At 25.2% G+C, this 15,994-nt stretch overlaps 6 protein-coding genes across 6 annotated transcripts; 4 read left to right on the forward strand and 2 right to left on the reverse strand.

Moving 5' to 3' along the window:
• Window positions 1–517: 517 nt before the first annotated feature.
• Window positions 518–2,854, forward strand: PCHAS_0107100 (conserved Plasmodium protein, unknown function; the record flags this gene model as incomplete). The annotated part of the gene is made up of 1 exon (XM_738182.1): window positions 518–2,854. One exon carries the CDS (start codon window positions 518–520, stop codon window positions 2,852–2,854), a length of 2,337 nt encoding a protein of 778 aa, XP_743275.1.
• A 261-nt stretch (window positions 2,855–3,115) lies between these two features.
• PCHAS_0107200 (diphthine methyltransferase, putative) lies at window positions 3,116–5,316 on the reverse strand (the record flags this gene model as incomplete). The annotated part of the gene is made up of 12 exons (XM_016797879.1): window positions 3,116–3,264; window positions 3,368–3,441; window positions 3,550–3,651; window positions 3,752–3,817; window positions 3,937–4,003; window positions 4,109–4,173; window positions 4,281–4,349; window positions 4,473–4,506; window positions 4,591–4,696; window positions 4,781–4,859; window positions 4,964–5,120; window positions 5,235–5,316. The coding sequence occupies 12 exons, from the start codon at window positions 5,314–5,316 to the stop codon at window positions 3,116–3,118; spliced, it is 1,050 nt and encodes a 349-aa protein (XP_016652993.1).
• A 549-nt stretch (window positions 5,317–5,865) lies between these two features.
• Window positions 5,866–9,339, forward strand: PCHAS_0107300 (conserved Plasmodium protein, unknown function; the record flags this gene model as incomplete). Its single annotated transcript, XM_016797883.1, has 1 exon — window positions 5,866–9,339. One exon carries the CDS (start codon window positions 5,866–5,868, stop codon window positions 9,337–9,339), a length of 3,474 nt encoding a protein of 1,157 aa, XP_016652994.1.
• A 128-nt stretch (window positions 9,340–9,467) lies between these two features.
• PCHAS_0107400 (conserved Plasmodium protein, unknown function) lies at window positions 9,468–10,362 on the reverse strand (the record flags this gene model as incomplete). The annotated part of the gene is made up of 4 exons (XM_016797888.1): window positions 9,468–9,529; window positions 9,707–9,799; window positions 9,892–10,118; window positions 10,268–10,362. The coding sequence occupies 4 exons, from the start codon at window positions 10,360–10,362 to the stop codon at window positions 9,468–9,470; spliced, it is 477 nt and encodes a 158-aa protein (XP_016652995.1).
• Window positions 10,363–10,792: 430 nt separating this feature from the next.
• Window positions 10,793–13,843, forward strand: PCHAS_0107500 (heptatricopeptide repeat-containing protein, putative; the record flags this gene model as incomplete). The annotated part of the gene is made up of 1 exon (XM_016797893.1): window positions 10,793–13,843. The coding sequence occupies one exon, from the start codon at window positions 10,793–10,795 to the stop codon at window positions 13,841–13,843; it is 3,051 nt and encodes a 1,016-aa protein (XP_016652996.1).
• A 533-nt stretch (window positions 13,844–14,376) lies between these two features.
• On the forward strand, window positions 14,377–15,747 carry PCHAS_0107550 (sorting assembly machinery 50 kDa subunit, putative; the record flags this gene model as incomplete). Its single annotated transcript, XM_726686.2, has 1 exon — window positions 14,377–15,747. The coding sequence occupies one exon, from the start codon at window positions 14,377–14,379 to the stop codon at window positions 15,745–15,747; it is 1,371 nt and encodes a 456-aa protein (XP_731779.2).
• Between the last annotated feature and the right edge of the window lie 247 nt (window positions 15,748–15,994).

The following is a 15,994-nucleotide window of genomic DNA, read 5'->3' on the forward strand; positions in this document are numbered from 1 at the left end:
CATATTGGATAATTATACATAAGATATATTATATTTATCATTTAAACGTTCTATAACATTGTCGTAGTATTTAATATAAATAATTATTTCTCTCTCCGATAAGGAAAAGAAAATATTTTATAGCCAATTTTTTTTTTGAAATATTTTAGGAGCGAGATTTAAAATAGCTTTTATTTATCGACATACGATTTTTTTTACTTACTATCTAACTAATATAGATTGTGTGTTTATTAGTTTGTAATATTTTACATTTTGTTTTTTATTTTTTTGAAATGTTTGAAAAAATCACTACAAAAGAAGAAAGAACTTTAGCTAGCGATTTTAATGAGAATACACATGACGTGTAATGAATTAACAAACTTTGTGATAAAATTATTTATGAATAAAACTCTTAAGTAGTCTTTCTTGATTTACATTCTTTGTTCTACTATGTTTTGAAAATAATTTTTTTAATTTTTTTGTGGTGTGGTGATATTATCACATATTTCTGCAATCAACAGTTTCATTACCAATCTTAATGAAAACGATTTATTGTTTTTTATATTTCTGCAACGGGTTTTTTAGTGGTACAACGTATAACAGAAAAACGATTTTCAACTTAAATATAAAAAAGGTTAAGGATGTAGGAAACAAGCACCCACAAAAAAGCTACTACAATTTTAGTCACAACTTCAGCCACAACTTCACCCACAAGCTTTACATTGCGGATGAGGGTAATTATAGCCAATTTGACATAAACCGTGACAATGAATATAACGACATTCTAAATGATATCATATATGAATATGAAAAAGAAAAAAAAGAAAAAAATAAAGAAGGGGAGAGCACATCCCAAATAGCTGACAAAAGCGAAGAAGAAAAAAATAAAAACAAAGCCAACACAAATAGTCATACATACATACCGAAAAATATAGAACCACATAAATCACAAAATGAAAAAGAAGAACAGGATGAGAAGGATGCACCACTATGGGAAAAGGAAATTAAACGAATAAACAAACTTAAAAGTAATAATTTATTAAATTTATGTGATTTAAATTATGATCTCCTAAAGCTAGCTGTCAATACATCGAAAGTAGACGAAAGTAATGAAGATGAAAATTATAATAAGATAAGTTTATTTTTAGAATCACAAGTTATGAATAAAAATAAAGGGGAACCAAATATGTGCATTGATGATAGTATAGGTAGATACTTTTTAAATGTTGATGATAATTTTATACAAACCATTTCAGAGAAAGAATTGCATTGTTTCAAAAATATAATACATAAAAAAATTATTTATCTTAAATATCAGTATTTAAAAAAATATAAAAGTGCTATCGATGAAGTAAAAAAGGTTAGCAAAACAAAAACAGAAGAAATAAACAAGCATGTGTCGCTAGTATATGAAGGGGACGAACATGGTGAGGATGGCAAGGATGATGAAAATAATGAAAATGGGAAAGATGGCGAAGGGAAAAATAATATTTGTGTAAACTACTCTGAAGAAAATGAAATGGAAACAAAAACACCGGAACTGTCTTTAGAAAAAATCAACGAAATGATAGACCTTAATCAAAAGCTTTCTAAATTGCAAAAAAATTTTGAAGACTTAAAAAAGTTTGATATATTTAAAGTTTTAAATGAAAATAGATTTTTAAATAATTTAAAAGTAAGCAACTTTCAATTTGTTGACTATCCTTGTGCTTCTTTAAAGGAAGACATGGATCAGTTTCTAAAAAAAATAAAAACGAAACAAAATGAAAATGGAGGAAGTGAAATGGAAAATTACTGCTACTTGAGTGTCCCTAAAATGAATGATATGCATTTTTTAAATAATGATAAAAAAACAATAATAATAAATGTACCTACTGAAGAAAACAAAGAAAAGAAAATATTAAAACCAGTGAAAGAATTGGATATTGAAACAGATAAAGCAATATTATTACTAAGTCAGAATGATAAAAATTTGAATGTTAGTGTTCGAAATATTTGTGATAAAATTGGATATCTAACACAAGGGTTGTGTATATATCCTCGATTGCACAGTGAAATAAATGATGACGAATCTGATAATGATAAGGCATATTTAAAAAATGAACAACTCATAAAGAGATTACTAATATTGTTAATCTTTTATTTTAAGATCCAAAATGTTTATGTTATATGTATGGATGATAGGAGTTCAAAGCTTTTTTACAATTTTATCAAAAATAATAATAATATTTTAAAGGACTTTTACACATGGGATGTAAAAGAAGAAACAGATGGAGAACCTAATCCAAACTTCCAAAAAAGAGAATATGTAGATCTTAATGAAATAACATTTTCTCACGTTTTCAACAAAAATTTTGTACCTCTATATACAACAGAATCAATAATAAAAAATTATGTTTTTTTAATGGATAAAGATGAAAAATTTTATGACATTTCATTTTTTAAAAGATCTTGTTTATTTATGTTTTTAAATAAAAATTTAGACAAGCAAAGTCATGTTTTTTTTTCTAAAGTTCAGCATTTTTTTTATTACAAAAAATTTGATTATCCATATATATATAATATTGATAATAAATATTCAGTAAGCACTTTAAAAAGTTTCAATGAAATTATTTTATATCTAACCACCTGGATTGATATATTTAACACTGGTGAGTCAGAGAATTTGAATTCGGCGGATAGACTTAGCGAAGATGAACAAGAGCAAGACAGCTTAGAGCCGGATATAAGTAGTCCAACTACCAGCAGTGATGAAGTAGACCCAAAATATAACGATGAATATGGTACATCTATGGAGGATGAATATTCGGAGTTTGGTGAGTCAGGCGGTGCTGACGGAAGGGAATGCACTGGTGGATATGGTGACAACCCATAAATAAAAGGAAGAAGGAAGAAATTTAAAATAAAAAACAAAAAATTAAAAATAACCCTACTGCGATCAGTGGTGAGCAGACGGGAAAGTCTAATAAGTTAAAATTGTTTTTAAAAATAAAAAGACAGACAAATATAGTATGAATAGTGTATTGAAATATGTGGTACATCTAAAAATAAATCAGCATTGTGTATAGGGAATACAAACTTCACAAGCGGTGGATACGTTCATAGTTTGTCTTGGCTTTCTCCAAATTGCATTTCGTTAATACCACAACTGTGCCTCTTTATTATAAAAAGAGCAGGACATGTAAATTTTTTTTTTTTTTTTTTTGTGTTCATCTAAAATTTTTATGGCATCAATCCCGTATGTTAACTCATTATTATTACTTATACTTTCTTTGAAAATGTATTCTATAAAATTTCAAAAAAAAAAAAAAACAAATGATAAATAAGTATAAAAATAAAAAATAAATTACATATATATAAGCATATTTTTGCATAATCTAATTCTTACCGTTTTCTTTTTTTTTTATTATTTGGGCTCCTCCATCACACATTGCAATAAGTAGTTTATTTAGAGTTCCATTTCTAAAAAGGAAAAAATTGTAAAGATGCGGAATTATAGTTTGACACAACTAGTGAACATACACAAGCTAAGTAAAACATGTTTAGTAACATTCTTTTTTATTTCCATACTTATATGCAAATTTAATTCTCCATATGCCTGATTTTAAATCAATTGTTTGTAATGGGTTCTGGATATTTCTCGTGTCAAAAATTCGAATTCGGTTATCATACCTAGGAATAAATAGCGACCATATAAATGGATATGTATGCGTAAAACATGATAAGTAAAACCACATGGGTAGACATTAAGAATTGCTTATTTTTTTCATACGAGCCCGTGTATAAAGTCCCACTGAGAGGCTCAAATTTGACTACGGTAACTCCCTGCGAGTGAGATCTAAAAAATGGGCATAAAAAAATTGAAGTAACTGTGTATATATTCTACATGCACAAACAGTGACCATATATATCAATTACTTATTTATTGCACTATTTAATTTGGCAAATTTATGTTACCTATTATTTTTTTGGGAGCAATTTTTAGATCTCATATCCCAGATTTTGAAAGAACAGTCATCAGAACCTAATTAAAAAAAAGGTTGAATATTATGAAATAAAATTAGTGTACATATATATGTATGTACATGTGAAAATACTTTTTATATTCCTTTAAAAAATGAAACCATACCAGTAGTAATTATATTTTCACTTCCTGTGAATGCACAAGACCATACGTGATATTCATGGGCTTTCCTGTTTCATAAAATAAGATAGAAAATAAAATATATGCAAATGAATTAGGTAAATTTTTATCAAATATATACACTATCCTATCTTAATTTATATGTTTTGCTTTTTACCATAGGTTGACTAAGTTACCATCAGAGAGAAAGGACATATCCCCATTACTGAAGGATGCACATATTTTGCTGAAAGCGACAGAAATTGCAAAAATTTACATGAATTGTTAAGCTTAAACAATATGTAGTATCTTATTTATTCATTTTGATCATTCTGTAAGCTTTTCTAGTTTTTTTTTGATTTTTAATTACTTCGTCTTGTTTTCTAGTGCATCAAAAGATAGACCTATAATGAAAAAAATAATTTTTCAAATGAAAATTATTAAAATCAGAATATGAATATATTGTATTTATATATGATTTTATTTACCTGAGTTATTTTTTTCATCGCTAGTTGTAAATATTTTATCATAGGTTCCCTCCTTTATGTTCGACAAATATAGCCCGTTGACACATATACTGCCAAGCATTAAATCCTTAAAAAAGTGAGAAAAATATTATATAGCTAGTCAAAGTTGTTTTTATTTTTCTTTTGTTTTTTCTTTCGTTTTAATGCTAACATCGTTTGCGAACAGGTAGCTTGACTGCAGAATTCCGTTGTGGTAATTTATATTTTTCTCATAGCTTAGCCCATAGTCACTTTGAAAAGGAAAGTAGAATGAAATATAATGAAATAAAATGAAATGCGGAATAAAAACTATTTAGAATGATGTGCATATATTATGTAACAATTTTATGGGTACTTTTCTGTTTTCAATGGGTTGTCATTGGTATTTTCCACAAGTCTATAAAAATAAACTTTTCCTTTTTTTTTTTGTTCGCCGCTATTTACCTCTTTATTCGTTTTAAGCTGATATGTTGATATAGCGGTTAGACCAAAATACTCACTAAATTTATCATCTACAAAAAAAAAATTATAGCGTTTTTTATAGTTATAGAAAAGTGTAAGTCATATCATGCTAGCATAAAACTAAATTATGTGTATTTTTTTGTTTTGATTATTTTCGCCTTAACTGCAATAATTTAACAATGTTATGCTGGGAAAAACACAAATATCATCACAACAGTATTTCAAATTATACCTTTTCTCTATCATTATTTCTATAATTTTGTCACTACATTAAGTTAACAAATAATATATATTCATATATGTATGCATAGCTAATATTTAAAACATCTTTTGCAGCTAGCCAATTTTTTTTTTTTTTTTTTTTTTTCATTCCTTGTTCATTTTTTTTATTTCATATTTATTTTATTTCCATTTTTTATTATTCTTTTTGTTAAGCTTTTTAAAAAATATTTGTTTCGTTATTATGAGTATGCGCAATTTTTTTCTGCCATTTTTTGCTTAATGTTGTTAATACATTTTATTATTGTGTAATATTTCAATTTTTTGAAAACACTTTTTGCGCATTTTTTCGTATTCTCTTATTCTAAATTCGGCATTTCTTCTCCCCCCAAAATAGCCGAACTATTATCCCACACAAACCATATCAGTAATGTTTTAGTCAACCATGTATACATAATAAAGCTAATAATTACTATACGTGTGTATATATGTAAATATTAGTTACAATTTTACTATGTACTATGGATATATGTAATAGTAAATAAAATACGAACAGATAGTTACACGTTATCTTTAATGAACTCACGATTTCTTCTTTTTCTTTTATTTTTAAAATTTTGTTTTTGTTACATTAAAAATATTAACAGATTTACAAATAGCAGTTTTTCAATCTTAAAAAGTGAAAAAGACGAAGCACAATATCGAAAAAAAAAAAAACTAATTTATTTAAATAATACTAGCCATTCTACATATGGAAATAAAAATGTTATAAAAAATGAAGGCATCAATGATATTGGTGCTGTAGAAAACATAACAGACAATTTGAGTTGTGATGGGGATAAAAATGCTAGTACAAAATTTCTAAATGCAAATAAAGAAGAGGATTATAATGATCTATATTTTTATCACATATTTAAAAAAATTAATATTATAAAAAAAAATAAATATATATACAGTCCAGCAAAATATGAATCAATACGATCATTTATAAAGAGAGAATTAAATGATTGTCTAGATATAAATACTACATCTTATATATTTAAACTTTCTGAATATTTTCCAAAAAATATTTTAGACGTATCCGTATATGTAAATGAAGTTATAAATATTCTTAGTTTTTTTACCTTTAACAATGTTAATAATGTAAATCAAATAGCTAGCTGTCATACTGATCTTAGTATTGACAATACAAAAGAAGAAAAAAATAAATTAAATGTAGATTTGAAAGATTTATCCGAACAAATTAATATAAATAGCAATCACTTAGACCATAACAATGACACTAATAGTTATGGTGGAATTATAAACACACACACTAGTTCTAATGTATTTATGGAAAATAATCACATGAACAATGTTCATAATTTTATGAACAAATCAGCAGAAAATTGCCCAAATTTGGCTTCAGAAGATCAAAAGAATTTATATGATGACGAAAAAATACAAATGATAAAAGAATCATATATGAATAAGCTAAAAGGGAACAGTAAAGACACAAGCAAATTATGCAACTCTCACGGCGATGTTGACAATACTAGCGATAGTAAACATGAAGATTTGCTCATTTCAACACAAAAAAAAAAAGATGGTACAAAAATTAGCAAAGTAATAAACAAGGATACAAACTATAAATCATTTAGCTATTTTTTTTTTCGGCTAGTTGATGCTATTAGTGGGTTATTTTGTTGCATAGGAAAAAGGAGCAAAAGAGAAGAAGTTTATAATTATTTGAAAAATTTTAAATCTATTGAAAAAATAAAAAATTATAGTATAACTGATATTAATTTTAATACAGATTTTATGATATACATTATAAGGTTAACAAAATATAAGCATGATAATTTTATTTGTTCTTTAAAAAAGTTAAAAATGTATGACACTGAAACAATTAAAAAAATATTTTTAAGTTCAGTATATGATAATATTTTAGATTTGGAATATATAAAAAATTTAGAACATGAATATATTATAAAGGAAGGAAAGGGAGAAAAACTTCCCAACAAAATATTTAATGATTTAACTGAAGCCCAAAATAGTGATAGCAATGTAAAGACATCACAAAATTCTGACCAGACAGGAAATGCTATAAGTAAAAATATAAGCCAAACAAATCTTACACAAATTGAAAAGAAATATAAGTTTTTATTAGAAAAGAAGTTAGAAGACCAATCCACTAAAAAGCAAGTTACAAAAATCAATGACGGTGATTTAAAAAATTTAATCAGAGATATTATAGGCAAAAATGTTTTCACAAAAAATAGTGTTGCTTCAAAGGATAAAAAAAAAAAAAAAATGAAAAATGACAATAAATTATTACCTGTGTATATACATGAAGTTGAGGAAACTCATATAATGGAAATGTTGAAACAAAATAAATATAGCCATATAAATTTGGACTCTATAACTATAAAAAATCTCATAAAAAAAATTAATTCCTTACTTCGTTCATACGATATTAACATGACTGTTCAGGTGAAAAAAGAAAATACTGCCATTTCTGATGAAAAAATTATTAACAGTTCAGAAAAAAATAAAAAAACGCCTGAACAAAGTAGCACCAATATGGAGAGCGAACAAAATAATGAAAAAATAAAACAAGAGGAAAGCGAGACGAAAAAAACGAAAACAGATTTATGTGTTGACTTAAGTGACATAACATTGTCAGAAGTAAAAGATTATATACATGATAATGAAAAGAATGAAATAGGAAATATAAATGATGATATTCATATTGATCAAAATAGTGATATATCTGAAAAAGATGTTTTAAAATATTTTGATGTAACAGAAAATAAAAATTCTATAATATTTGAAATTAATGATTATATTTTGGAAAACGAAAATAAATCAACACAAAAACAGTTAGGCGAATTAATCAAATTTGAAAGTGTAGAAAAACTTGATGAACAGAATTTGAACCAAATTGAAAAGGAACTAACAAATGAAGAAGAAAAGAGAGAGAGCACCGGCATAGAGCAAATCAAAAATGGTGAAGCCGATATAAACTTGTCTGAAGAAGTCGAAGAGGAGGAAATAGAAGAGGCAGAAGACGAGGCTGAGGAAGGAATAGAAGAGGAGATGGAGGAGACGGACGAAATGGAAGAGGAGTTGGAGGAGACGGATGAAATGGAAGAGATGGAGGACGAAACAGAGGAGGCGAACGAAGCGAACGGCGAAGTGAAGGGGAAGGCAAAGAAGAAAAAAATAAACAAGGAGAACAAAGAAATCGAAAATCTGAAGGCGTATTTTCGATACATAGAGAGCAGTAAACTAAAATACAACTTTGAAAATGTATACGCAAAAAATATCGAAGAAAAAATAGAATTATTATTATTTATTTTAAAGAATGAAAATAAAAAAAAAATTATTATATCAACTGATGAAAAAGAAACAGATTTAATTAAAATGAAATGTAAAATTGAAAAGGTAGAATATGAAGATATTGTAGGTACATTAAAAAATATAAAATATTATTTTGCAAAAAATATAAACTCAAATAATTCATGTTTTATATTTATGAATGAAATTGAAAATACTTTAGTCTTACGAAAAATGTTTGGAAGATTAAGAGAAAGTAAAGATGAAGACAAAAAAATAACGATATATCATTTTTATAATAGCGAACATAAATCACTAGTCCTTAAAAAGTTGTTTTATTCTATAACAAATGATGAAGATTCTTATTCAGCATATTTAGGTAAACCCAAAAATAAAAACTCCCAAACCAGCCATAGCGAAAAAGGTGGGCCTATCCCTGGACGCACTTCGGAACGAAATATAAAAACACACACATTTGAAAAATATAATAATAAAAAATCTGAAATAAAAAAAACGGGAAAAAAAAAGTTGAAACCAGCTGAAAAAAATTGGTTATCGTTTAGAAGGAGGACTTTAAAAAAAATTGATGAAATGAAAAAAAAAGCTGAACTTATAAAAAAAAAAAAAACTGAAAAAAGAGATAAAAAAGTTAAAAGGGTTATTGAAAAATTAAAATCAAAAGAAAGAAAGCGAGCTGGAAAACTAGCCAAAAAACAAACAAAAAAAAAATAAAATAAAAAAAATGTAAGATACAATATTACAAACTTTTTTTATATGAAAAAGCAAAGTAACAAAATGTATACATATAATATGTGGAACAAAATATAGACACATATTATGACTAGATTGAAGATGCGAATTTATTCGTCTATATTTTGGAGCTTATCAACAAGTTCCTTAAATATTTCTTCTGCGACAAATTCTGTAAAAAAAGAAAATAAAAAAAAATTGACACCTCCATGAATCTGTTTTATTGCGGATGTATATTACTACAACATCCGTACATAAATCAGTTATTTCATTTTTTTTTTTTTAATTAATCTTTTTCGTTTTACACAATGCATTACAAAATTTATAATTTTTTTCTAAACTTTTTAACCTTCATTTTTTTTTTTAATTAATGTTTTATTTTGAAGAGAATCGTATATTTCGAATGTCATGTTGTCTGTGCATTTTTCTCGCACAGTGATTCCTGGTGTTTCCAAAAAAAAAAAAAAAAAAATGAAAAATTATCATATGTATAAGCATGCTAGCCATTTAATGGATTATTAATCTGTTTTGTACCTCTCAAATTTAGTGAGATAATATCCTTTAAGTTTTCAAAAATATCACAATATCTATAATCATAAACAACTTCAATATCTCGATTGAAAATGATTTCGCTAGTTGGTTTTATTTTTGAATAGCGTCCAATTTTTTTCATCTTAAAATATGGGTACTTTAAAATAGTATGTTTATGTATCATATCATTTTCACTAACATTCCGTATTCTTTTAATTCGTGTCCCATCTCTGTAAAAAAATTTTAATTTGTTTCTACATATGTTTGATGAAATGGTGTGTATATATTATGGTATGAATGTAGTCTAGGGTTAATAGGAGGGGTTAAGCTATTGGCTATATCTTTCATCATTTTTGATAGTTTGATTTTGGTTTCTTACATTTTAGGATTCATGAACTGCTTCCATTCCTTAGCACTTTTAAAATGTATCATTCGACAAAAAATTAAAAACTTTTTTTTTTTTTCCATCTTCATATAAATTATGTGAGGTAAGGGAATACAACTTTTTTTTCTTTTTTTTTTTTTTTTTTTTTGAAAATGTTGAAAGAAAAAATAAATATAGAACTTGTAATGATTACATAAATTGGAGAATAGAACAGTATCTACTTAATAATGGATTTATATTATATAACTACATATTGTATATAACAATTTTAGTTGATATAAAAAGAATATATTTCATCGCCCATATACAAGCAAGTAATATATTGCACACATATAGGGCCCCTTTTGATTGAAATAATTTTTTTTTAAATTCATAATGTTAAGAGATAGAAAATAGTGAAAAAAAAAATAAAATAAAAATTAAAAATAAAAACTATATGAAAGAAAGATATATAATCTACATGCTTGTAATATTTTAAATTAATCAGATTGGCAAACTCTTGTTTGCCTTATCAATATAATGTTTAACTATTTTTTAAAAGGATTTAATAATTGTAAAAACAAAGTTGATGTTGATCATTTAAGTAGAAAATTTTTAAAACACATTTATAATTTTAATGCATATGAAATATCATTATGCTTAAATAAATTTTCGAAAATAAATTATAATGAAAAAGATTTTTGGAACCGGGTTTGTAAATTAATCACATCAAACGATAAGAATGTTTTAACTCGCTTTGAGGTTGTGAAGAGTAGACAGTTGGAAAAGCATGAAGAAAATAGTATGAAACATGGTGGGGATAACACCCACACAAATCAAGATAAAAACTTTCTCAGCCTTTTTAATGTAGAAGAACTGTGTTTATTAGTAAATGCATTAGCAAAGGTTAATATAAAAAATGAAGAAATATTAAATCTGGCGTCAAACAAAATTATGAACGAAATAAACATCAACAAGCATGCCATAAATCTGTTGAAAAATATTTCCGAGCTTAGTACTACTACTGTAGAAGGGGCTAGCATAGTAAGTAAAAACATTTCAGACAATTACAACAAAATTAATAAAAATTTGACGGAAAGAGATATAAGTACTCTTATCCAATTTATATTACTACACAAAAATACAAAAAAAAACGATGAGCATGGTGAAGAAAATGAATTAGAAGCAAAACTGATTGAGAGCTTGCGTAAGGTTAATTATATTAGCGAACAAAGTATTGCTTTAATTTTAAATGCATGTAGTAAAGGTTATGAAAAAAATAAAAAATTATTAGATATTCTAAAAATAATTATAATAATGAAAATAAAAAATGAAAATAATAAATGCTCTGATATATTTATAAGTAGCATTACACATTCTTATGCATCATTTTATTATAGAGATAAAATTTTATTTAATTTAATTTCAGATTATACATGTAAAAATATAAATAGTATGAATATAAAATCGTTAATTATCATTTTAAACAGTTTTGTTAATATTCAAATTATAAATTTAAAGTTGTTTAGTGCAGCTATAGATAAGCTAGCTGATAAAAATATTATACAAGCTTTGTCTAACCAATGTACATCAAACTTAGTTACAATATTAACTAAATCGTATAACTATTTAGATCGACAAAAGGTGGACTACATCTTTAAACATGTCATAAAAAGAATCAAATGGGAGTATGCAAAATATTTAGAAATGAAAAAAAAAAAAAAAAAAAACACATCTAATTTTGATAAAAATTATAGTGGAAATATAGAAAACCTATTTATCTCATCCTTTTTGATGAAACATTTGACAAACATACTGAACAATTTTAGTAAGCTAAATTATGCTGATAATGATGTGTTTGAAATATTTACATATTTAATTTTAAAAAATAAAAATGATATAAATAAACTCGATTTTATGAATATTGCAAGTGCATATTCAAGACATGGATATATAAATAAAGAAATATATCAACTTATAAAAAAATATTCGAAAAAATATATTACTTCCTCGGATTTAAAATATGTAGAATTTATTAATATGCTTACAAGTATTGCAAACTTTTATTTGGTTGAAAAGAATAGCAATTCCGAGTTGGAGATTCAGAAAGGGGATGAAAAACGTAGTAGCAAAGGAAGTTTACACGAAAAAAATGAAAATCTTAAAAACGAATTCAAAGATATTCTAAACATGATAATAAACATGATTAAATCGAAAAGTGCTGGTAAAATTGATGTACCTTCAAAGGAAGGAGACACAAAAGTAGGTTTTCAAGAGTGTAGCCAAAAATGCAAACCATATAACAGCTCCATTATATGTGATAAAAATATTATTGAAAATTTGAGCTTAAACCATTTGTGCAGTATTTTGTCAACACTTAGTAAGTTGAATATTCATGATGAAACCATTTTTAAGAATATTTTAAATAATTTAAAAAAAAAAATATTTAAAATGGATTCAAAATGTCTGTCTATATATTTATTGTACATAAGTAAGTTCAATATAACATTAGATGGTTACATAAGATCTGTTTTATCAAAATGTTTCCTAACTGCACAACAGCCGGTAGTTTCGAAAGATGAATTAAACGGTGATATCCCGATTGAAGAGAAACAAATTGTTTTAAATAAGATGGAAAAATTGTATAATCAATTAAAAACAAACGATTTAGTAAATACTGTATATATAATTAGATGCATGATAAAGAATGATTTGGAATATAAAAGTAGCATGCCCATAATTTATAGATACTTAAATAATATTTACAAAATATGCAATAATAAGAATGAAGAGAAGGTAGCAAACTTTCCTAATATTATCAAAATAGATGATATAGATATAGATGAAAAACAAAATATGAAAAACAGAAAAATGAATATCCATTGTTCATCTATTTTAATAAACACGTTAATTATTTTAAATACACATATATATAATAATGACTATTATTCGAAACTGGTTATATATTTATTATTTTACACGTTCAAGCATATTTATGAGTTGCTAGACCTTGGCATTTCAATTAAAAAAGCAATAGATGAAGAGTCTGATAAACAAACTGATTATATAAAAGATGTAATAAAAAAAAAAATGGATTCAGCTAGTATTCGACAAATAAATATGGCTGCTCTAATGCTATACCATTTTACACCATTAAACAAATATACTTTTATGAACAAGCAGATAAATTGTAATAAACATATGTCGATCTTAAACAATTATCCAACTATGATATTATCTTTTTTGTGGTTTTTTGTAAAGTATGCACCATTTGTACAGTTTGAAAAATACAACTCTATATATAATTCCATTACAAGTGATAAAATTTTAATCAACTATAATTATGACAATAATGATTTATATTTTAACACTTGTGAAGATCAAATTGAAAAAAAAAAAAAAAAATATATGGATTGTAACCATTCTCTTATTCCCCATGTTTCCCATAATGAAATAAGTATTTACTCAAGCATTTTGAATGTTTTAAAAAAAAAAAAAAAAATGGAATACCAAGTTTTTTCATCATTTCCGATTTATTTGTACTCCATCGACATATTGATAATGCCGCGCCAGCCCAATGTTCAAAATTGACACTTAAAAGGTTGAAAATGTTGAGAAAGTTGAAAAAGTTGAAAATTTTCGAAAAAAATATTTATAATTTTTTTTAAATTTTTGCACGTGTTTGTAAAGGGGCCTATCAACTGTCGCCCACTTTTTTCTGCACATACGTAGTGTTACATTTTGTATTTTTTCTTTGCAAATTTTTAAAATATATATTCATATTTTTTGTGTTTTTCCTATGTTTGCGATTCCACTATGAAATAACTTTTTTTTTTTTTTTAAATATGAAATATTGTCAATTTGCTAACATTTTTAAGGTTTACAAAAAAGAGGAAAATAAATAATTTATGCATATTATTGTAACAATACAATGAAGTGATAAATTTTTTTTTTTTTTTCAAACTAACACATGGATGGTTATTCATGTTGATAAGGTTGGCTAGGCATTTCATTTCTTTTATCTCTCTATAATAAGCAGTTTCATTTGTATTTCATAATTGTGTGGGAAAGGTAGTTAGGTAGTTAGGCAGTTAGGAAAATGCATTTTCGACGACTTTCAAAGAATGGAGATAGATCCTCAACAAAAAATAACTGATGTAACAATAAATTTGGAAGGGATTAACAAAATTGAACAAAGCAAATTAGAGTTTATATTTCATGAGTTAAAGAGAAGTAAAAATATAGAAGAAGTTTTTTATAATATCGCACAATGTAATAATAAAATAATTCGTTTAAATATATTTGATGGTTATCCAGTTGTGAAATTAAATAGCTTAGTAGATACTCATATAACAATAGATTATATATTTAAAGAAAGAAAAAAAAATTATATGATTGGAACGAATGTTAATAATCGTGGTGAAATAACTGGTGATATCGAAATTAGTTTGCCATACATTTTTAAATCAGTAAATAGTATTGAGCTTAAAGCAAATATAAGTAGTTTATATACAAACAATTTTTCAATACGCTTTGTATTACCATATATAAAATATTTTAAGGATTGGAAATTCATTTTTGAAACATATATATCAGCATTCAATAATATAAAATGTGGATCCTATAGTATAAAAACAAATTCAGTTAAAACAAACTTAGTTAAAGAAAACCATTCCATAGCTTGGGAACTTAATCTTAATAAAATCTATCATGAAATAAATAAAAATTTTATCCCCTCAGATAATGTTCTTAAGTTTCCAGACAACCATATTAAACATACTATCAAATATGTATATAAAAAAGATAAGCTAAATTATGTACATGCAAACGATTATGAAAAAGACAACGAAAATGATCAAAATGGAAGTCAATACACATTTTATCCAACTGATGGGTATTACTATGAAATACAAAATGAAGTATCCTTGCCTTATTGTGAAGCAAATTTTTTTAAAAATCATTTAAATTTTTTATACGCTAAAAATATATTTAAAAATTTTTATTCATATATACATTTTAGTAATGGAATAAAATATAATTATAATAAAAATAAACAATATTATTTAAACAATTTCAATTATACTGGTAGTATAGGAAGTTCATTAATCTTTCGAGGATTTGAATATAACGCTATTGGGACTCCAGAAAAATGTTTTCATTTTAATGCACACAATAAAAGATATGATATTACTTATAACTATTTAGGAGCTAATTTTTTTACAAATATACAACTTATGTTTAAATATATATTAAATATTCAAAATATTAATCCTATGTTATTTTTTTATATACAATTAGGAAGATTAAGTGATAATTTTTATTCATCTTTTAGCCAATTAAAAAAAGATACTCGTCTTTCAGCAGGTTTTGGACTTATGACATATGTTCAAAAAAATGTGGCTCTAGAACTTTCATTCAATTTTCCATTATTACACCAACGTACTGATAAAACAAAGTTTTTCCAAGTTGGCTTAAATTTTAAAGCTGCCATATAACCTGAACATGTCATAATATTTTGCTTACCCACATTGCTTAGTCATATTTTTTTTGTTTTTTTTTTATTTTTACATTTAAATTGGCTACCTATACTTTGTAAATGGTTGCCCTTTATTATTTAGTTAGTTTTTTTTTTTTAATAAAACTTTCTCATATTTTTCATTTACACGCTTTAATGCGGCAAATAACGATAGTAATACAAAAAAATTAAAATAGAAAAAATAAGCAAATGAGAAAAATTACGCA

Source organism: Plasmodium chabaudi, assembly GCF_900002335.3.
Source record: "Plasmodium chabaudi chabaudi strain AS genome assembly, chromosome: 1".
NCBI classification, from domain to species: Eukaryota; Apicomplexa; class Aconoidasida; order Haemosporida; family Plasmodiidae; genus Plasmodium; species Plasmodium chabaudi.